The sequence below is a fragment of the Anabrus simplex genome, chromosome 2 (genome assembly GCF_040414725.1).
Source record: "Anabrus simplex isolate iqAnaSimp1 chromosome 2, ASM4041472v1, whole genome shotgun sequence".
Lineage (NCBI taxonomy): Eukaryota > Metazoa > Arthropoda > Insecta > Orthoptera > Tettigoniidae > Anabrus > Anabrus simplex.
This window is the reverse complement of record NC_090266.1, coordinates 1,042,832,371-1,042,855,403: the sequence shown is the minus strand read 5'-3', so window position 1 is coordinate 1,042,855,403 and position 23,033 is coordinate 1,042,832,371. Positions and strand designations below refer to the sequence as shown.

The 23,033-nt window shown below is 37.4% G+C and overlaps 1 protein-coding gene across 1 annotated transcript in view; it reads left to right on the top strand.

The window, feature by feature from the left end:
• The window catches only part of LOC136864677 (stalled ribosome sensor GCN1), a 599,881-nt gene that overhangs the window by 154,229 nt on the left and 422,619 nt on the right, over positions 1–23,033 (top strand). Inside the window, exons 13-14 of the mRNA XM_067141987.2 lie at positions 8,722–8,900; positions 13,817–14,036. Coding sequence (XP_066998088.2) covers positions 8,722–8,900; positions 13,817–14,036 — 399 coding nt within the window. The remainder of the gene's footprint in view (positions 1–8,721; positions 8,901–13,816; positions 14,037–23,033) is intronic.

Here is a 23,033-nt window from a genome sequence, read left to right as displayed (position 1 = left end):
GGGGACTCAACTGGTATGGACGTAAGTGCCCTTCTTCTCAACACCCTAAAAGAGTGCAATATTCGACTTAATAACTGTTATGTTGTGAGGAAATTAAATGGCATATGTTTTTTAGTGCCGGGAGTGTCCGAGGACAAGTTCAGCTTGCCAGATGCAGGTCTTCTGAGTTGACGCCTGTAGGCGACCTGCGCGTCGTGATGAGGATGAAATGATGATGAAGACGACACATACACCCAGCCACCGTGCCAGCGAAATTAACCAATTATGGTTAATATTTCTGACCCTGCCAGGAATCAAACCCGGGACCCCTGTGACCAGAGACCAGCACGCTAACGATTTAGCCATATAGCCGGACTGTTTTGTGATAATGCACTGGTAATGGTTGGAATGATGAATGGAGTTGCTCGTGTGCTGAAACATTATATGCTTGATATCTTTCTTGTTGGTTGTCCCTGCCATTTGTTAAATTTGGCTGCAGAAAAGGGAGCGTCATGCTTTCCATTCTGGATTGAAGATTATTTGGTGGACACACACTACACAGTTAAAAAAAATTAGGGGAACATGTTTTGTAACGTCTGGTATGTGAACGTTAATTTGGTAGATGGGGTTCCAGTCATCGTACAGCAAACCTTTGAGACCTTAGCTACTCAGGGTATATCAAATCGAAGTTATACTCCATCTGTAGGCGTAGCCATGCATTAAAATGTCAGGTGACCCTTCAAAACAAAGTGAATAGCTGTGCATCCGTGTGCCGTTTAAAGGTATACAGGCTACTGTGGTCATATGAGCACGTTGTACGTAAACCAGCACATCCCATGAGACATCTTAACGAAGTTCAAGTCGTAAAGGCAGTCGCTTTGATACAGGAAGGATGGAATTTTTCGTCATGTTACTGTGGATCTCAATGTCTCTCCGTCAGTTATTCAGCGCTTGTGGAATCGCTACAGTGAGACAGGCCAGTTCACAAGGAGGGTTGGACAATTTTCTGGACGCATGACAACCCTGCAGGATGACAGATATCTGACCATCTGTGTGTTGCGGCATCGTTCAGCAACTGCCAGAGAACTGCAACAAGACCTCAGGAGGGTCACTGGAGCCACAGTGTCTGACTAGACAGTAAGAGGAACAGATTAAGAGAAGTGCACTTATGACCCAGACGTCCTGTTAGAGTGCCCCGTTTAACGCAGCAACATCGCGCAGCTAGCCTTCTGTTTGGCCGCACCCACATCAACTGGCAACTTCGCCGATGGATACCTGTATTGTTCAGACGAGTCCAGATTTCCCCTGAAGCAGCGTGATGGACGTCAATATGTATGGAGATGCCGTGGTGAGTAGTACGTGCCAAATGTTGTCCAGAAAGGCGACCGATTCGGGCAAGGTTCTGTGATGGTGTGCGGTGGCATCAGTATTGATGGCCATACGGATCTTGTCGTCGTCCGTGGTAATTTTACCACCGTGGGGTACATCGAGCAGAAACTGCTACAGCGTGTGTTGGTTGCTGCATACAGTGTTGGCCCTGAATTCGTACTCGTGCACGACAATACCAGGGCTCATGTAGCGCGCATCCCCAGAGCTGTCTTGCGAAAACTGGACATTCAAGGGATGGAATGGCCAGTAGTGAGTTGCGACCTTAATCCCATCAAGCATGTGTGGAATAGGCTTTACAGAAGTGTTCGTGGGTGTCCTGTTCCACCACACTCTTCAAGACCTCGAACAAGCTCTCATTGAAGAATGGGACCTGATACTGCAACGTGACCTCCATCGAATTATACGCAGCATGCCACGTAGGTGCCAAGCTGTGATAAATACTCATGGTGGACATATACCATACTGAAGGTCTCCAACTGTGGTAAAAATCCACCCTGGAGGACTGTTTTCACTTTGTTGTCACCCCTATTTGAATATTTCAGTTTGTATTCTGAAAACAAACGTGAATCTGTCAATGTTCTTTTATATACTTCAACGGTAAAGAATAAAGGTTTAGTTGGTAATATACCTGGGTGTGAGGTAATGTTTTGTGGAGCGTGGCATATGTTGAAAAACATGTTCCCCTAATTTTTTTGAACTGTGTATTTTCTGCAAAGAAGTACTAAGAGGAAAGATAAACTGAAAAAATGTCAGAAACTGTACGATGTTGAGACAAGGAAAATTTTAAAGGATACGTGCACCCGTTGGCTTTCTGTGGGCAAATGTTTATCCATGTTGTTGGAACTGTGGCAGCCTTTGTCCAGTCTGCTCAATTATGAAGTGAAGTCTGGTAAGACAGGTCAGCTTGGAAGTCTCGAAACTTACCACATTCCAAACGTCAGTAGAGGGTGCTGCCCCTTCAAGGAAAAGAACCAATGAATCACCAGTCCCATGTTGTTCTTCACCCAAAACAACTAAACAGTAGGGTTGGGCACTATGTCCCTGTTTCGGCACACTGTGCCGGTGCACATTTCTGTTCCGGAACACAGTGTCAATTGTTCCGAAACATTATCAAGCGAGACTGAGACACCGACTCGTTGGCCCGTCAGAAGCGCCATTATGCACTGCCCTTCGTCTACTAGCTGACTGTCGATACCGGCTGTGTGCCGCCCTGTGCTGGAGTGTAAACATTTTCTCATCCAGTTATATCTTTAATTCCAAAGCGATGACCTATATTTTTTGTGGGCTTAAGTTTCCTGAAAGTCCACATTAATTTTTAACATCAAACCCCGAGAAAGTGTTGAGGGAAATTTTTGAGATATTAAAGAAGGTAAATGTAAGTTGAGAGGGAAGGAATTCAAAATGCAAAGAGCATGACAAGACGAATGTAATTAAACCGTACAAAAAACTGTAAACTTTGTATGATGTTGCATCGGAGTCCTATTCAGGACTTCTTTACTAGAAGAAAACTGGACAGAGTGAAATGCAATTTATGTTCTTCTATTTTGTCTGCAGAGGGATCTTCAACCGGCACAATGACAAGACATTCCAAACTTAAACATCCCACAGTTTTTATTTTCGTGTTCTGAGTGTATAGTTTTATTTTTAATCTTTGTATATTGTGTTTAATTTTTATCTTCGTGTTTCGCTTGTATGGGTTAATTATTATTTTCGTGTTCTGCTTGTATATTGTGTAGGTGAATAGAGTATACTTTTAATTGGTGAAAATAACATTGTGACATTTGTAAACACATGCACTGAGAGTGTAATTGTGACAGGTGTATTTCCGAATGAATGAAAACATTCTTATCCTAAAAAGAAAATGTAGACATGATTTTTTGGGTCCGTATTTCATTCAGAGTTCCGACTGCTTTCTCACGTGCCGTGAAGTTTTGTCCTGGTCCTAATTACTCACAATACAGGCCGATACATTCAACTGATGAAAATATTCTTGAATTAGTTACTTTTTAAACACCTGTACTGCCATTGTAACCGTGTTATGTGTATTTCATATTGACCGGAAAAATCTTAACCTAAAAGCAGCCTATAAACGTGATTATTGGGTGCGAATTTGAGTGTTCGGACTGTTCGTTCATGTTCCGTGCACCTTTATGCTGGACATGGCCATAACTACACACAGGCACACACCTCACAGCACGTTCGGTACAGGCAAATTCCCGCTGGCGCGGTACATGTAATGTTGCCTCTCGAAGTTCTCTCTGCTGCGCAGTTACTGTCCTGTGTCCTGTGCACCCACTGCACACAGCCAAGGCCAACTAGTCTTATCTAGTGCGGCCTTGACACAGCACGTTTGGTACTGGCACATTCCAGCTGACGCGGAGCATGTCATGTTGCCGCTCGAAGTTCTCTCTTCTACGCAGTTAGTCCCGTGTCCCCTGTGCCGGCACACTGTACCGAAACACTCCGCCTCAAACTTCTAATGATGCGGAACAACTGAATGTTCCGGTCCGCCCAACCCTACTAAACAGGATTTCTTCATTAAGTGCAGCCTGTCTTCTGAAGAAAATATTTTTATGTTCATCATCAAATTTAAATAATGCTTTGTCTGTTTTTATCAAATGTTATACCTACATTAATAAACCAAATGTAATTTTGCAGTCAGGTGTGCCTCACATCCATTTACTGCGAGGTCTGCTGCTGTACACATTAAGGAATTTGATATTGAAATTTGTACAACCTTCCTCCTTTTGGAAGCCTATTACCACAGCAGGGGAAACCAGAAGAATGATTGTGACATGGTCATTGGTAGTTCCACTTCCCTATTCGTAGAATATCTGAGGCGTGATGAGGAAGAGGAATTTTTCTCATCAGTTCGAAAGTACTTCACTGCTGTATGCGACTACATTGTCCACAAGTTTTCATTCAAGAATGAAATGCTGAAGAATGAAACAGTTGCACGAATTACATCTGCATCAGAGGCTTCAGTTTCTTCTGTGATGCATTTTGTGGCTAAGTTTCCAGTTGATTTACAATAACAGTTTTTTATGATCCACCTGTTCAATATATTATGTTGTCACATTTAAAATATCTTCATTAGTTAAAAAGTTGTGGGACGTGTTTCGCTCCCGTACAGAGCATCATCAGCCAAATCTGAATCTCGAAGAATGGTTATGTTCGTAAATGACTTTAGAACTATTAGACCATTTTTCACAAACTTAAAACTTACTCTACTAGAATATCATAAAATACAGAATCTTTGGGGACATGCCTTAATAACATGTGCTTAAGAGGAAAGATACATTAAAATTGCGGAAGAATGAGTTGTTCTAAAATATTTAAAACGAGTAGCATGTCTTCAATTTTAGAAAGACGTGAAAATCAATCTTAAGAGTTAAATTTGAAGATTTTCTTTTCAATGAGATCTGGTAAAGTTCTCTATCCCTTGAGGATAAGAGTCTATAAAGATTCAAAGATTTCGTCAATTTGATAATTGACAGGATGAATGTTGGTCTTCATGAAACTTAAATGCTTGTCATTTGACCTCGGCGAATGCTGTTGAATAAATACGCGGCTGTTGACGTCAGTGACCGTACGTTAAAATAATGGATTTAATAAGGCATGATTGAAAGGAACGTAAATCGATGATCGTATGTAAAAGTTGTTGGGTAGTTTGTAACAAGAAAAGGAATCTTGTAAGTAATCGGAAGTTGTGTTGCTAGTTAAGAGTGTGCTTCTAGAAACTTTACTTACCCCTCCAATTGCTGTTTTGTCAGTTTGGTGTTATCCGAGGTTGTGTGGTGACTGCCTGTTGTTCTGTTTATACTCCTTGTGTTGTAAGAGTGAGGTGGTGGGAGTTGAGGGGAGGAAGTGGGGTAGGAGGAAAATGTTTGTGGGTGTGGTTTTGGAAGGGGAATGTCTAGTAGGGGCACAGGGAGGGGTTGTGTTCTTTAATGTTTTATGATTATTAGTTGTTTTGGGAACAAAAACTTTGGCAAAGCTACTTTTTTCTAGATGAAGAGTTTTTGATAGTTCAGGTAATAGTTCATGTAAAGGATTTCTTATTTCGATTTTGTCATTTAAATTTTTTTCTTTATTGAAATACTGGTCTAAATTGATATAAATATTTTCTAATTCTATCATTAATTTTCCCTTTTCTATCTTCTTTATAATATTCAGTTGTAAATTGGTGGCCTGACTATCATGTGAGCACTCATCGCAGAATGTTTGTTGTGCTTAGTAGCATTAACGTGTTCTAAGTATCTTGTGAGAAAGTACGGCCACTTTGGCCAACATATGAACATTTACACTCTACACACATTAATCTATAGATGCCAGACCTTAGATAAGTGTTCTTGTTAGAATTTATACTGTTGTGGTTGAAAAAATGTTTGTTTGTATTTTGTGTCTTGAATGTTATATTAACATCTAGTTTTTTGATAGGATTAGTTATTAGAAAATTGGCTGGATTGGTGAATGTAAATGTTGCGAATTTGGACTGCTTAGTTTTTTCGGGAGTAAGATTAGTTACCAACTTTTGTTTTACTTTATTGATGATCTGATTGATCATAATTATTTTGTATCCATTAATTGAGGCCAGATCTTTTATAAATTTGAGCTCCTTTTTTAAGTTACTATCTGAAAGGGGGATTTTGAAAGCTCTATAAAACAAACTGAAAAAAGTTGCCTGTTTATGGGATTTTGGGTGAAGTGAATCATAGAGGAGCGTATGATGGTTTTTTCAATATTTGAAATTCAAACCTATCTCCTATTCATGTTACATTAATATCCAGGAAGTTAGAGTTTTTGGTTTCGTCTTCTTTCGTGAATTTTATATTTGGGTCAGTATTATTTAGGAAATTTAGGATTTTTTCACTATCGTTTTTTTGGCTATCTATTATGACAGAGGTTTCGTCTACATACCTGATCCAAGGATAACGTCCATTTATGTTTGTATTTATTTTGTTTTGCTCCAAATGATCCATGTACATGTCTGCCAGTATGTCTGACAAGGGGTCTCCCATTGCCAAGCATGTTTGATGTAACTCTTTTCATTAAATGTGAAATAATTATTGTTTAATACAAATTTTAATAGGTTAACAAATTTATTTCGCATTTACTTAATTTACTGTGTGTAAGGAGATTGTGTTTGATGATATTGTAACTGGTATATTTGTATACATGTTGGTTACGTCAAATGAAACCATTTTATGTTGTGGTTGTAAATTGAATTTTCTTAGTTTATTACAAATTCTATTGAATTTTTGATTGTCGATTCGTTATTAAACTTGTAATATCTTTTGAGGAAATAGTGTATAAATTTGGATGTTTTCAACGTAGGACTATTTTTACTGTTAATTATAGGACGTATGGGTACATTGGGTTTATGTAATTCGGATTATGCCCTAGCCGTTGGTAACTTTGGATTTGTACTTAACATTTTTTGGTGTTCTTGTTCATTAAATAAAAAAGTAGAATTCTTAAGGATAATTTTCAGATTTGTTGAATCTTATTTATGGGATCTTGGTTTACTACAGTGTAGGTATTGTCTGTAAAGAATTTTCCAGAAGATTCCAGTGTTACTGAATGCAGAAGCAGGTGAAGAGCATGAAGCCGTGGATGAATTACAGTCCCAGTTCTGTGCATTTCAGTTAATGATATACCAGATTAGATCTTAATGGAAGGAAGAATTGATATGCAGTGGTCGATGGTGGAAACATTAAGAAGTGGTGATGGGAGCCTAAAATATGGTAGATTAGTTCTTGTTATTCTTGGTATTTTAACAATCCCCCACCGTAACGCTGAATGTGAGATTGTATTAGTCAGGTGACTAAAACACAACCACATTTCAGATCATCTATTGGTTATGAAAACTTGGAGTGGTTGTTGACAGTTAAATTGAGGCTACAGGGCAACCACTTTCACCAAACCTTTGACAGAGGGTTTCTCAGACAGGCAAAATTGCCATTGCGGCTTCTTTTAATCAACGGCAATTTTCTACTGATAGAGAAGCTTTTGCAAATCAGTAAGATGGAGGGAAAGTGGCCTACCATACCATACATGTTCTTAATACATTTTTTGGTGTTGTATATTTAGGTATCACTGAACACGAATACATATGAGAGTAAAATATTTGTGGATTTAGATTCCACTCAATTTTCCGGGAAATTTATGTTGATTTAAATGCAGACTTGACGACATGATGCATGAAATGTGCTAGGGTAATATATGTACTGCGCAAGACATGTAGAATAAGCAGTTTTGACAAATTTTATCTCCTGATTTCTCCTGATTTTCATATCAAAATCTCCTGATTTTTGGTTTTGTGAAGTTGGCCGGTATATCTATAGTTTCTTCTATCACTTCATCCCAATAATCTTAATGGTTAGCAGTAGACCCCATCATGTTTATGTTGAATAGAGTTCATCTCTTGATTTTTATTAAGTTCATTATTCCCCTTGTTTGCTATGTCATTCAGAAAGTAATCAACCATGTAATGTGAAACTTCTCTGCTAGAAACTTATAGTTTTTTTTATCGTAGACTTGAACATTGAGTTTTTCATTGTTGAACACTTAGAACTATAAAGTTCTTTTTACTATTATTTGCTTTGTCACACTATAAAGTTCTTTTTACTATTATTTGCTTTGTCACACTAAAGTTCTCATCCATAAACAGTAAAGTTTCCTGTAATCATAAGTAGAGCCCTGCGCGGATGTACAAAAATTATCCGCTCCGCATCCGCACTTCATTCATCCACGCTCGCATCGAGTGGCTCTCCGCGGATATTGTAAATATTTGACTACAGCATATTACACCCAAGGTATTGAAACGGATAAATCTGTTAACATAATACAATAGGCCTGGTATCTAGCACCAGAACCTCTACAGTCGCAGGCTTATGAGGGACTTTTCTCTTGCGACAACTACAGACGTATTGACCTTGTTCCTTCTTTCCATTAACTGCGGGCAGGAGCCAGTTATTAGGTTAGATTTATGGCTTTATGGTGTCAAGGTTTTTTATATCACCATTCTACCGTACCATTGTTAAGGGTCATCTAACCACAAGCAAAAATAAGAGCATGTCTGAGTGGAAATCAATAAACTTCATTATTTAGAAATTACCGGCACTGCCATACAGTTTTCATCCGCCAAGATACTAACTTAGCGGATATCCGCGAATAAATCTGCGGATATCTGCATCCGTGCAGGGCTCTAATCATAAACCATTTGCTTGTTCTCAGTCATTAATGTGAATTCTCTACAGTGAAATTATCTCGTGTTAATTCTAAGTCCATTTCCTTCGATGATTTTTCAGAACCTTATTCATATTATCTTCAATTTTGATTCAATTTCAGAGTCTGGAGAACTGCTTACGAACTATTGTGAAATTATATCCTGATGGATTACTGCCACCTGTGATGAAAATTGTCAGTCAATATTTATCAGATCCATCTGTTCTTGCGGTGACCAAGGATGAATATTTCACTTATCTTACTCCAGAGGGAGAGTTATATGATAAGAGTGTGCTCAGTGGGTGAGTTATATTTTTCATTCGTATTTTATGGCATACAGTGTTCTAAAATGAAAACTTATGTGTAAGATGGAAAGTGACTTCATAGTCAAGGTTTTTGACTCTTCACAGTTCAGTTCAGATTTTATATAAACGACTTTAATTTTATCGAGTTCAGTGAAGTTATTTCAGTATACCGTATTTACGCAAACAATCCCCCGCACCTTAATTTTAGGAAGGATCAATAAAAAAAGAAAAAAGTAATTAACTAAAATTTCTTCCATCGAAAGAGTAACATAGGCATAAACAAATATTTCAAATTACTGCTAAGAGTTCCACGTGGTCTTAACGCAAATATAAACATGACGGATATAGCTACTTTGCCTGAACATATTTGAGATGATATACATTATCACTGCTATAAAATATATTTGCCATGAAAATGAGCAAGTATTCCTTCTTACGTGGCAGATATTTCATTAATCTGACCTTGCATTAGGCTCGATTCACTGTAGATTAGAAGATTTTTTGTCTCTTTTCTCACTAGAATCCTCTCCCAAATTGCTTACAAATTCACCACACTCCAAGTCTAAAACGCTTCTCACACTCGGTCTCTTTTTACTCGGATAGTAACATGACCAATAGTGGATAATTGTTTTCGGTCTGTGTAAACACTTGAAACACACACACCTGTGAACTGGTTTGTTAGCTTTGCGATACAGTAAAACCTCGTTAATTCAAAGTCGTGGGCACGGAAACATGCGACTTCAAATTGATTTCAAATTAACGGTTTTAGAATTAACCGCCAACTCATAATTCAGAAATGCCAACCCTTGCTGCGTCTCAAAGTATTCTAGCTTGGTTGAGTGGCTCAGATGGTTGAGGCACTGGCCTTCTGACCCCCAACTTGGCAGTTTCGATCCTGGCTCAGTCCGCTGGTATTTGAAGGTGCTCAAATACGTCAGCCTCGTGTCAGTAGATTTACATGTAATAGAACTCCTGTGGGACTGAATTCCGGCACCTCTGCATCTCCAAAAACTGTAAAAGAGTAGTTTGTGGGACGTAAAGCAAATCGCATTATTATGATTATTAGGGTACTACAAAGTATTCTAAGACCCGTTACTGCAAGTTAGTAACATTCACAGTTTAAATCTTTCAACGAGGCGCATTTACAATATTCAAATAATGAACATGGATTACTCACTGCAAACAACCTCACGCAAAAAAGAAAAAAAGGAAAAAAAAAAGATAGATTCAAAGACGAAGAGAAATCTATGCTGGTTCCCCTGTTCAAGTTCTTCATTCACTGGCTTACTGTACTGTATGCGTTTTAAATGCCTTTTACTTGCACAGAAAGTACCTGATGCACTTAAAACATCGTGGCTTATCAAACATTCCTATAATGGGGGGAGGAAGTAGTACGTCTCTTGCTTCCGTCTGCATTGCAACACAGGACTGTGACTATCCTTGTATGATTTCCCGTCATGGCATTTCTCTAATAATTCAGAAATGCCAACCCTTGTTGTGTCGCAAAGTATTCTAAGACCTATTAGTAGTGATGGGATGATCAGATACAAAATAATCTCTTATTTGATTATATTTCCCATTCGATTATTTTTCGAATATTCATTAGAATGAAGGAGGCAGTTAAATAGTGAATATTTTCTTTGTTCGTTTATTTTTTATTACCCATACAAAACTCTATTAGAATCAATGCGCAATTGAATAGTGAACTTTTATGTTTGGTTAATTTTTTCGATTATTCATTCTGAACTGCATTCGCATGAATGAGACAGTCGAATAGTGAATGCTTGTGAAATAATCAAATGAAAAGTGATGTTATCAAGACAGTTAATTCACTCATTTAATTTAAACATTTGGAGATACATTTGGAAAAAGGCATATTTCTGTTTTTCATAAGAGTTCATATATTTGCTTGGTTCAGTCGATCATGCATCCGACGCACTTAAACCGGAAAATTGATTCATGATGCATCCAAATATTCTATGCAATACAACGGAATGATATTTGAAACTAATTTGTTTATTTAAATAATCGGATGGAGGTTATTCGATTATTAAGAGTATTCGATTATCCCATGACTACCCATTAATACATGCAATCACCTTGATTCACAGTTGAAACCTTTCAAATGCCATGGAGAAAGACTATTTCCAAAATGAATCCAACAAGGTGCATTTACATTTTTCACATATAGCACTTGGATAAATTGCTGGCATACATAACCTCAATGCAACGAAGGGAAAAAAATTCGAAGTTGACAAATTATGCTGGCTCCTCTCTGCAAGTGCCTAATTTTTTGGATTACTGTATTGTTTGCATTTTAGATGCCTTGTACTTGCATGGAAACATCGTGGCTTATCAAACTTTCTTATGACGAGTGGAAGAAGTCTTTCACTTCAGTCTGCATTGCAACACAGTACAGTGACTCAATCTCCTTTAAAACCGTAAGTCCGTTGATCTCGGCATTAAAATAAAAGTTGCATTTTTATCGGCATTGACAATATTGTTCGGTGCATACGAATTGATTATAATTATGAACCACGCTTTTTCACCAACTGTTGATATCGTCGGTGTTCGCGGATTCTGCCTCTGCGCACACTGCCTGCTAGGTGATATTGTGGCGGTTGTTAAAGCGCTGAATACAAACCAGTTAAGTTCACTCAAACTTAGCAACTATGAAGAACACTGTAGGCAAACCAAAGCGAGTGAGTGTGCGGAAAGCTACCTCTGCACCTTCCAGAAGACTCGTTCTATTGTGTTACTGAGAAAATTCAAATTTAAGTTACTCTGTAAAATACTTTTTTTTTTTTTTTTTTTTTTTTTAAATGTGAAGGCAGTTTTGAATTAAGTGTGAATTGTTTGTCATTTAAGAATGACATGGGGGCAGTTTTCTTCCATCTGCAGTTACACAAAACACAACTGTACACCCAACATCGAAAACTACATGAACCAGGAGCGTGTTGGCAACCTTGACGCAAATAAAACCCCGCACCCCAATTTTGCGCCTCTAATTAAAAACAAAAGTGTGCCAAGATTATTTGTGTAAATACGGTATGTGGTTTAGCATTCTGAGAGATCCAGAGATAACCCTCCTTTGCTTATATTTTGGGATGTAAGGTAAAGTAAAAATTGGTACTGTATTAGCTGTTTGCCTTGTTTTCTAAACTTTCTAAACCTTTCTAAGAATTGAAAACTGCTGTCGGTGGCTTGCAAGAGAAGTGTGTGTATTTTTTATTTGGATGTGCTGACAAGTGACAGCATTGGAAAAAGAGGAAAAGTTTGGTACATTGAGAGATGTTGAGAACTACAAGAGTAATTACATTTTTTTTTTTTTTATTTTGTTTACTTTTCTGAATGTTTGGAACTTACGTATTGCTATTCTTTGACCTTGTTCATGATATATGATGGCTGTGCACCCCAAATGCACAGGAAGTTTTTTAATATATGAAGGCATGCTTACAAAATGGTCTAACCCTCATTTTGCTTGATAGGAGAAATTTAAGTGTGTAAATGGAGCAAAAAAAAATCCTGCACTTATTTCACCTGGTATATTGTACATCAAATCAAAGAATATATTCAGGATAATCTTTTCATAGTTATTTTACATTGTTGTATTTCAGGCCAGCGATGCAGTAGCATAATGAATTTAAGGAAAGTTTTATACTTTATGTGCGTATGTCAGTTTTGTCTTGCCTACTTGTATTTGTGATGAATAAAAGGAATTGTCCATAATTTTGCCGATACTTTATAGATATAATGGAAGTTTTGTCTGTACACTGCTTAGAATGGAAAAAGAATGGTATTTCTGTATCGGTCGTGTTCACAGTAACAAGGAAATATCACGATTGACCTATCTAACGCATTTGATAGGGTAGATCATGGGAGACTACTGGCAAAAATGAGTGCAGTTGGACTAGACAAAAGAGCGACTGCATGGGTGACTGTTTCTAGAAAATAGAATTCAGAGAATTCGAGTAGGCCAGTTACAAGATTGTGAACAATTGCAAAATGACCTCGGTAATGTTGTGAGATGGACAGTAGGCAATGGGATGATAAACGGGATTAAAGGTCGGGTAGTGATTTTCACAATTAGGAGAATTCCTCTGTTTCAGTTACTGCATTGATGTTGTGAAAGTTCCTTTTGGGATCATTGTAAGTACCTAGGTGGTAATATAGGGCAAGATCTTCAGTGGGGTAATCACATAAATGGGATTATAAATAAAGGATACAGATCTCTGCACAGGGTTATGAGGGTATTTAGGGGTGGGTACAGACAAGGTCGTGTTTGAAATGTAGCTTTCCCTAATTCTCAGGATCTTTTTTTTTTTTTTTTTTTTTTAAACATGACATGAAGCAGTGTAAATAGTGATTTTAGCAATTCAGAACCGTGGACTGCTGGTCACAGCAGTTATTGTTTTTTCATTTAATGCTCACAGCCTGAAATGTGTGAAGCGAAAACAGGCAATCCATGCCACTCTTGCCTCTTTAGACCCATCAGTTGTGTGCGTTAGTGAATCCTGGCTAAATTAGTCAGTCTCTTACACAGAAGTGTAGTTGTTGTGAGTTGCAGATGTCCTGACATCTCTTCAGCAGCACTTTGTGTCCATCCAGTTGCACATTGAAGGACCTCATAAATTCACCTTATGATCTTACAGTGGATAAATTTTGTGAAGGAATTGTAACTTTTGCTACAGGCCGTCTAGTTTATATCATTAATTTTAATTTCATTTTATATTATGAGATTGTATATACTGACTCAATAAAGGATATAAATGTGCTTCAGCCATGTAGATAAGTCAACATTTGACAATCTTAATGTTATCCTTTGTTCATGTACCACTCCTTTGTGTGAAGTGTAATGTGACTTCATTAGGATGTCACTTTAAGTAGAATAATTCTAATAAATTATGACCTAGGAAAGAAAATGAAAGTGAATTGAATGCCAAGAATATTAAGCGGGAAAGCAAAGTATATTCCTACAAGGAACAAGTAGAGGAATTGCAACTACGACGTGAGTTAGAGGAGAAGCGAAGGAAAGAAGGGAAGATAAAAGAACCTGAAATGACTCAGAAACAGAAGGAAGCACTAAGATTACAGCTTGAAAAAGAGAACACCATTAGATCCCGTCTTTCTCAGGTAAGTTATGCAGTTTTTTAGAACTATGTTTCATGGCATTTGCTCCTAAATTTTAGAAATGGAAAATCATATTTTTCCAAGAAAGGTATCAAAATTCCAGGACTTTTAAGAGTACTTCTGAGTGCTTTTGATGTCATATGTTTGAAGGTCATTAATTTGATGGGCAACCTTTATATTTATCTGAATATGAATGCTGCTCTGGTGATTGCGGAATTGATTCATTGTATACTGAAATTTTTTATGTATATCTTATGTCAGTGTGCTAAATGTAAATTTTGGGTGTGGGCATGAACTTTAAATGTTGTCACTGAAACCGATCAGCCTGGAATGTAGTATTTTAATATTTTATTTACAATTCTTCTTAATTAAAATTAATTGAATGTTTGAATAATAGAGAAATTCATCCCGTTACTGCTTTCAAACAAATTACAAAGCCTTGTGTGAAAAGAAACTACTTCCATATATATAGCATGTAGTATTATGTAGTGGAGGTATTAACTGAGCGCAGTGGCCACATGCTATGGCTATGGACCTAAGCTCTGCATTCAGGAGACGTGGGTTCCTGAGAAACGTTTTCTGTGGTTTACCATTTTTCACTTCCAGGCAATTGGTGGGGCAATTCCTATACATAGGCAATAGCTACTTCCTTCCAACTCCTTACCCAATTTCACACCATCTTTAAATTTATCTTCATTAGCTGCTTGACTGAGGTTGGCATCAGAAAGGGTATCCGGCCATAAAATATCATCTCTCCTCTACCCTTACCATGTATCAGGAAATGGGAGTAAGAGGGTAGAAATACATGTGGTGTAATGGGGGTATTGGCCCTGTCTGATGTTATTTATATCGGAATGCTAGAAAGTAACCCATTCCTTGGCCCTTTTAAAGGAGTGCATTAGGTCCTGGGTGTTCGGATTATTTTGAATTTTCTGGTACAAGATTTTTCACCGGAAATAATGCTTCAGAATGAGTGCAGACTTGACCATAAAGTTTGATTTGCTTTTCTTCACAAGCAGGATTTGTGTGAAACGTTCGAAATGTTCAAATTTCTGCAGTTTTTGAGGAGACGGAATTAATGTTTGTTTCAAAACATTTGTGTTCCATGTGAACGACTTTTCTGATATTGGGTTTACATCCCACTAAATACTTCCATGATTTTCGGGGAAGCCAAGGTGTTAGAATGTAGTCCCTCCTGAGTCCTTTTACGTGCCAGTAAATCTATTGACACGAGGCTGACGTATTTGAGCACTTTCAAATACCACCGGACTGAGCCAGGATTGAACCTGCCACGTTAGGGTCGGAAAGCCAGCGCCTCAAATGTCTGAGCCACTCAGCCTGTCATAAATTGTGATTTAATGCTTGTTGCTAAGCAAGAATAATTTATTTACTTGAGTCAGAAGCATGCAGTAGAACTTTTTTGTTTTGGTTTTTACATTACAATTTAGTAACAATGAAACAGCAGGAATATATATGCCAAAATGGTATTAAATAGTCTTTGCCCAGAAGCGAACAACTGTGACTGCATTTCCTTGTGCTTTGAGCAAATCCTCCTCACTGCAAGAATCAGAGCAACATGAGCACTGACACAGATGCTTGGTAGTCTGCACCTCTCCGCATTCGCGTAGTGGTTATTATTTATAAATTTCATTTTCTGTATTGACAGATTCAAAGTATAGATAAGAAAAGTTTTTTCCACCAATCAATACAAAATTTATTTTAAATAGATTAAATTAGTACCGGTTTCGGCTCTTTAACAGCCATCATCAGCTAGTACATGATTTGTTTCCAGCCATTAGACAATTCACAAGTTGTTATTGTATTAGACATCCGGATGGGATGTCTAATGGGGGATGGAAATGTATACAGTAACATGTAATTAAAATATCAGTAGTCAAGGTAAAGAGTTACAATAAGTTAGAACATGAGTATGTAGGACATATTAAAAACATATAGGTCATAATATAAAACACTTAAAAAGTTTTAACACATTAAAATTTGGTAAGTATAGGTAGACACTTGTTAAAAAATTTTAGTTCATGTTACATAGGTTCTTTCTTCTACCTTCTGTGTAGTTCCTTTGCTTTATGTTATGTTGATTTTAGCTGTGTATGGTAATCTTCGAGAAAGTTCTGAAGCTGGTATGCGTCAATTGATATGGACCTTTGTCATGAAGAAATTTTTTATATTGTGTTATATATTCCAACTTGTGATGTACTCTGGTAAGTTTTAGTATAGTAAACAGCAGGTCTGGAGTTTGAATTAGAAGTAGTTGGTGGCAACACCTCTCTCGTCTACGTTTGTGGTTGTAGTCTGTAAAGATAAGGTAATATAAGTATACCGGTGGTGTGTGTATGAAGGAATGCCTGGTGTGTGTATGGAAAGAGTACTTACTTTAGTTGTTGTGGAAGTCTTGTGCCGATGTGTTTGAAGGCTTGTTGTGTTCTACTGCGAGTGCGTCTGGGGCTCATATTAGCTGTGGAGGGGAAGGAGTGACCGTTGGGGAAGTAGGGGCGGGGTCGGGCTTGTGATTCGTTGGTTTGTTGGAGCGTTTGTTTACTGTTTTGAGGTAATCATTCTTTAATGCCGGAATGGCTTTGTCAAAAATGATGCTGGTTTTTTCAGTAATATCATTAATGTTATGATTGGGGTTAGCGTATTGGTCTAAAGAAATGTAGAAATCTTCGGTTATGTTGAGCAGTGGGCCCTTGGAGTTTGTTTAGTATCGTCATGTCGTTATTGATGTTTGTGAAACTATGCTTGGATTCTTCTACATGTTGGCCTATTGATGAGAAATGGTTATGTTTTACTGCATTTATATGTTCATTGTAGCGGATGGTGAAGTTTCTGCCTGTACGTCCTATGTAACTTGTGTCACAGTTGTTACATTTGATACGGTAGACACCTGATTGGTTGTATTTATTATTATTGACTGCTTTAGTGTTATGTATAATGTTGGTACTATTGTGTGTGGTTTTGAATGCTATTTTCATGTTGTGCTTCTTGAAAATATTAGTTATAGTATATATATGGATGTTGTTAAAGGTAAATAGGGCATAGTCTTTTTGGGGTTTGGTTGTTTTTGCTAATTTAGTTTTAGGTTGTGATTTTATTTTGTGAATGATTTTGTTGACCATTTCTGATTTTGTTGACCATTTCTTTGCTGTATCCGTTATGTTTAGCTATGTCGTGGATTAACTTCAATTCATTGTTTTGGTCTTCTGTTTGTAGTCATTGGGACGTTAAATCATACTATAATAGGCTGCTCTTTTTTGTGTATTGGGATGGATGGAGTCATTTTTTATGGTATTTGAGGTGTGTGTGGCTTTCCTGTAGATGTTGTAAGATAAGTGGTTGTCGTGTCTGGTTATTGTTAAGTCTAGGTAATTTAGTGTACGGTTATTTTCAGTTTCTTTGGTGAATTTAATTTGGGGTTCTAGAGCATTAAGTTTGTCTAGTATAGCTTGTGCGTCAGTGGATCTGTTATCTAAAATTACGAAGATATCGTCAACAAATCTGCACCAAAAATGTATATTATCTATTTCTTTGATTGACGTGTGTTCTAAGTAATCTATATATATTTCTGCTAATGTTCCGGAGGCAGGAGACCCCATAGGTAGGCCTTGTTGCTGATAAATGGTATTGTGAAATCTGAAATAGTTATTGTTTACGGCGAATTCAAGTAAGTTTATGAATTCGTTTATTTCTAAGGTGCTCAAGTTGCTATTGTTTTTTAGGTTAGATTCTATTATTTTGATTGTTTGTTTAACAGGAATGTTAGGGTACATACTTATTATGTAAATGAAGCAAGGGTGTGGTGTTGTTCGATCTTCAGCTCTTTGGTTCTGTTGCAGAAATCTATTGAGTTTAGTATTGTTTTGTTTGCTCTGGACGCTGAGATCCAACCAATAACATACAAAGGAATCTAAAAATTTTACTTAAAAACACACACTTTCTTCTCACCGAAACTGAATCTGCTAAACTCATAACAATGAACCCCCAATTACCGTCCGCGAAAGCCTACCCAAAAATACATAAAGACGACGTACCAATGAGACCAATTATGAACTATAGAGCCAGTCCAACCTACAAATTATCGCAATTCATCCAAAAATTTTTAAAAAAGCACTATACATTTTTAGCAAACAAAACGATACTAAACTCAATAGATTTCTGCAATAGATCCATAGAGCTAAAGATCGAACGACACCACACCCTTGTTTCATTTGACATAATAAATATGTACCCTAACATTCCTGTTAAACAAACAATCAAAATAATAGAATCTAACCTAAAAAACAATAGCAACTTGAGCACCTTAGAAATAAACGAATTCATTAACTTACTTGAATTCGCCGTAAACAATAACTATTTCAGATTTCACGATACCATTTATCAGCAACAAGGCCTACCTATGGGGTCTCCTGCCTCCGGAATATTAGCAGAAATATATATAGATTACTTAGAACACACGTCAATCAAAGAAATAGATAATATACATTTTTGGTGCAGATTTGTTGACGATATCTTCGTAATTTTAGATAATAGATCCACTGACGCACAAGCTATACTAGACAAACATAACACTCTAGAACCCCAAATTAAATTCACCAAAGAAACTGAAAATAACCGTACACTAAATTACCTAGACTTAACAATAACCAGACACGACAACCACTTATCTTACAACATCTACAGGAAAGCCACACACACCTCAAATACCATAAAAAATGACTCCATTCATCCCAATACACAAAAAAGAGCAGCCTATTATAGTATGATTTATAGAGCTTTTAATGTCCCAATGACAACAAACAGAAGACCAAAACAGTGAATTGAAGTTAATCCACGACATAGCTAAACATAACGGATACAGCAAAGAAATGGTAAACAAAATCATTCACAAAATAAAATCACAACCTAAAACTAAATTAGCAAAAACAACCAAACCCCAAAAAGACTATGCCCTATTTACCTTTAACAACATCCATATATATACTATAACTAATATTTTCAAGAAGCACAACATGAAAATAGCATTCAAAACCACACACAATAGTACCAACATTACAACATAACACTAAAGCAGTCAATAATAACAATAAATACAACCAATCAGGTGTCTACCGTATCAAATGTAACAACTGTGACACAAGTTACATAGGACGTACAGGCAGAAACTTCACCATCTGCTACAATGAACATATAAATGCAGTAAAACATAACCATTTCTCATCAATAGGCCAACATGTAGAAGAATCCAAGCATAGTTTCACAAACATCAATAACGACATGACGATACTAAACATAAACTCCAAGGGCCCACTGCTCAACATAACCGAAGATTTCTACATTTCTTTAGACCAATACGCTAACCCCAATCATAACATTAATGATATTACTGAAAAAACCAGCATCATTTTTGACAAAGCCATTCCGGCATTAAAGAATGATTACCTCAAAATAGTAAACACACGCTCCAACAAACAAACGAATCACAAGCCCGACCCCGCCCCTACTTCCCCAACGGCCACTCCTTCCCCTCCACCTCCACCTACATCTCCCTCCACAGCTAATATGAGCCCCAGATGCACTCGCAGTAGAACACAACAAGCCTTCAAACACATCGGCACAAGACTTCCACAACAACTAAAGTAAGTACTCTTTCCATACACACACCAGGCATTCCTTCATACACACACCACCGGTATACTTATATTACCTTATCTTTACAGACTACAACCACAAACGTAGACGAGAGAGGTGTTGCCACCAACTACTTCTAATTCAAATTCAAGACCTGCTGTTTACTATACTAAAACTTACCAGAGTACATCACAAGTTGGAATATATAACACAATATAAAAAATTTCTTCATGACAAAGGTCCATATCAATTGACGCATACCAGCTTCAGAACTTTCTCGAAGATTACCATACACAGCTAAAATCAACATAACATAAAGCAGATGAACTACACAGAAGATAGAAGAATGAACCTATGTAACATGAACTAAAAATTTTTAACAAGTGTCTACCTATACTTAACAAATTTTAATGTGTTAAAACTTTTTAAGTGTTTTATATTATGACCTATATGTTTTTAATATGTCCTACATACTCATGTTCTAACTTATTGTAACTTTTTACCTTGACTGATATTTTAATTACATGTTACTGTATACATTTCCATCCCCCATTAGACATCCCATCCGGATGTCTAATACAATAACAACTTGTGAATTGTCTAATGGCTGGAAACAAATCATGTACTAGCTGATGATGGCCGTTAAAGAGCCGAAACCGGTACTAATTTAATCTATTTAAAATAAATTGTGTATTGATTGGTGAAAAAACACTTTCCTTATCTATACTTCGCATAGTGGTGACACATCCAAATATCCCCATTTCACTATGTTTTCCTTGGACTTTCCAACACCTGTTCTTAACCTGTTCAGCGATCTCCATGTGATCCAGTCCAAGTTGTGTCCGGTTGGTTGGCATTCAGCTGGTTTTGTCCATGTTTGAAGATGACTTGTTCTGGCTGCCCACAATTTTTCTCTGGCTTTCTTCGGGGATGTATTTAGTGGAGACTGTAGGAAGCTCCTCCTAGATTTCAGTCTCGGCTTTGGTGGAGTGTGTGTGTGTAGTGGATGTAGCTCATTTTCTTCAACTTTTTCCTTTTGGCATTTGTGGCTATTTCCCGGCATATATCAGGAGGAGCAATTCTTGCTACAATAGGCTACAATTTGTTAGCTGGAGTTAGCAAATACAGTAGAGACAATACACGACACTTACGGATTTAGCCTTGTTAAAATGGGATAATATTCGACGGTGGCGCTCCTAGTGACTTGACCTGAAAAGTTGCGCTAAATTCAAATATCAATGGAAATGCATGCACGAAAATGGATAAATAAATTATGTCTAGAAGGAAATTATTATTGAGATATTAACTTCGAAGTTGCTAAAGCAATTCTGGATAAATGAATGAAGAATTATTTAAAAGGTTATTATTTAAAGACTGAAATTAGACAAATAAACAAGATGTGAAATGAACTGCTCTGAAATGGATTGATGCATTACTTTTTTTTGCTTTAGCATTCTGCCTGAACTTTTACTGTTAGATTTGTCTTTTTTATCATTTAAAAACATTGTATCATCACATTAAAACACTTGTCAATAAAAATATCGGCACATTCCCTACACAAATGATGCAATGAATTAACATTTAAAAGCTGGACAATTTTCTTCTTAACATAAAGCCTACTAACGGAAAGAAAATCTATAAAATCCCGACTTTAATCTGACAAGAGTGATAAAAGATAGAAAAGTATGAAAATGTTGTCGATAGTCATGCTTTGAGGAATATTTACATACAATTAGAGTAAAAATGTAACATACCCTTGGCTGTGTAGTCGAGGATTTTTAAAATCGCTGGCCTGGAAATCCTCTGAACAGATCTTATAATTCTTATATAAGTGTAACGTCCCTTCTTTCTTGTACACCTTATCCAAATAACTTCTGTGACATTTCAAAACCCACAGATCACACCTACAACACATTGGTATGAAGGTTAACTGCTGCACTATACAATAAAATATGCGTATTATATTTTAAGCCAGTTAAAATATGGGTCGAGCAGGTCGGGAGATTATGAAGTACTATAAAAATCTGTCACTGGAAGAATATATATGCAAACACAGTATTACTTAACATTTTCTTGTCACGAGGGTAGCGAAAGAAAGACCGCGCATTCTTCTCTACTTCATAGTTACTACAGCCAAACACAGCACATACCTTTCTCCTCATGTTGAGAGGAGATATCAAGGAACGACACACGCTACTATTTATGTCAACTCACTGAAAACGCATAAATAACACCAAAAACATCACACACAAATACATGTGCTCTTATGACAGAATCAGTAGTTCTCATGTCTACCCGCTAGAGAGAGCTCTAATAGCTGTCCCTCGATCTCTCGCTGAGTGTCGCTATTGTCTCTACTGTATTTGGAGTTGGCTTCAAACATCCAGTAATTAGTCTTGCAGTTTCATTAAGGGCCACATCTACATGCTTTGCACGGGCGGATTTATACCACTCTGGCCAGGCGTATCCACCGGCAGAGAAACAAAGTGCCATGGCGAGAAGTACGGACCACCTGAGATTCAGCACCCCATTTACTACCAACAAGTTTCCGAATGATGTTACAGGCTGACACCTTGTGTTTGGTGTTTAGGCAATGCAGTCTGTAGGTGAGGGACCTGTCTAAGGTAATTCAAAGGTATTTAGGTGTAAAACAGTGCTCCTGTTTGGTGCCTTCCCAAGTCTCTTTTTCTTCCTACCTGTCTGTTTCGAAAATGGAAAGCACTGACCTGAGTCTTTTGTGGGTTTGGCTTCAGGTGGTTCTTGTTGTTGTAGTCAGAAAAGGTTCTAGAGCTCCTGTTATCATCTGTTCTTCTTCAAAATCACTTGTCTGTACTGTTAAAGCAAAGTTGTCGGCATATATGAAACTTTTGGTTACATGAGGTCTGGGCTGATATTTGTTTAAATGTTGAAGAGTATTGGTGACAATACACTCCTTTGGGGTCAGCTATTCCTTTGTGTCCTCCAACGGCTGTGACTTCCTTGGAATTCTGCGAAGGTAACTCTTGGGGTCAGAAGGTTCTTTCCCAGGTTTCAAGATAGCAGTTATCTTAGTTTTCCTCCATATTTTTGGCATCTTGTTCTGCCTTAAGCAGTTATTAAAGAGTTCCACAAACCATTTGTGTTGTTGGTCCAAATTTCTTTACTTGCTCTATTCTTATATCATCTAATCCAGCTGCCCTGTTGTTCTTACATTTTGGTATTCCGTGGTTTCCCATTTTCACACCAGGCAAATGTTGGGGCTGTACCTTAAGGCCACGGCCGCTTCCTTCCAACTCCTAGGCCTTTCCCATCCCATCATCGCCATAAGACCTATCTGTGTCGGTGCGACGTAAAGCCCATAGCAAAAAAAAAGTT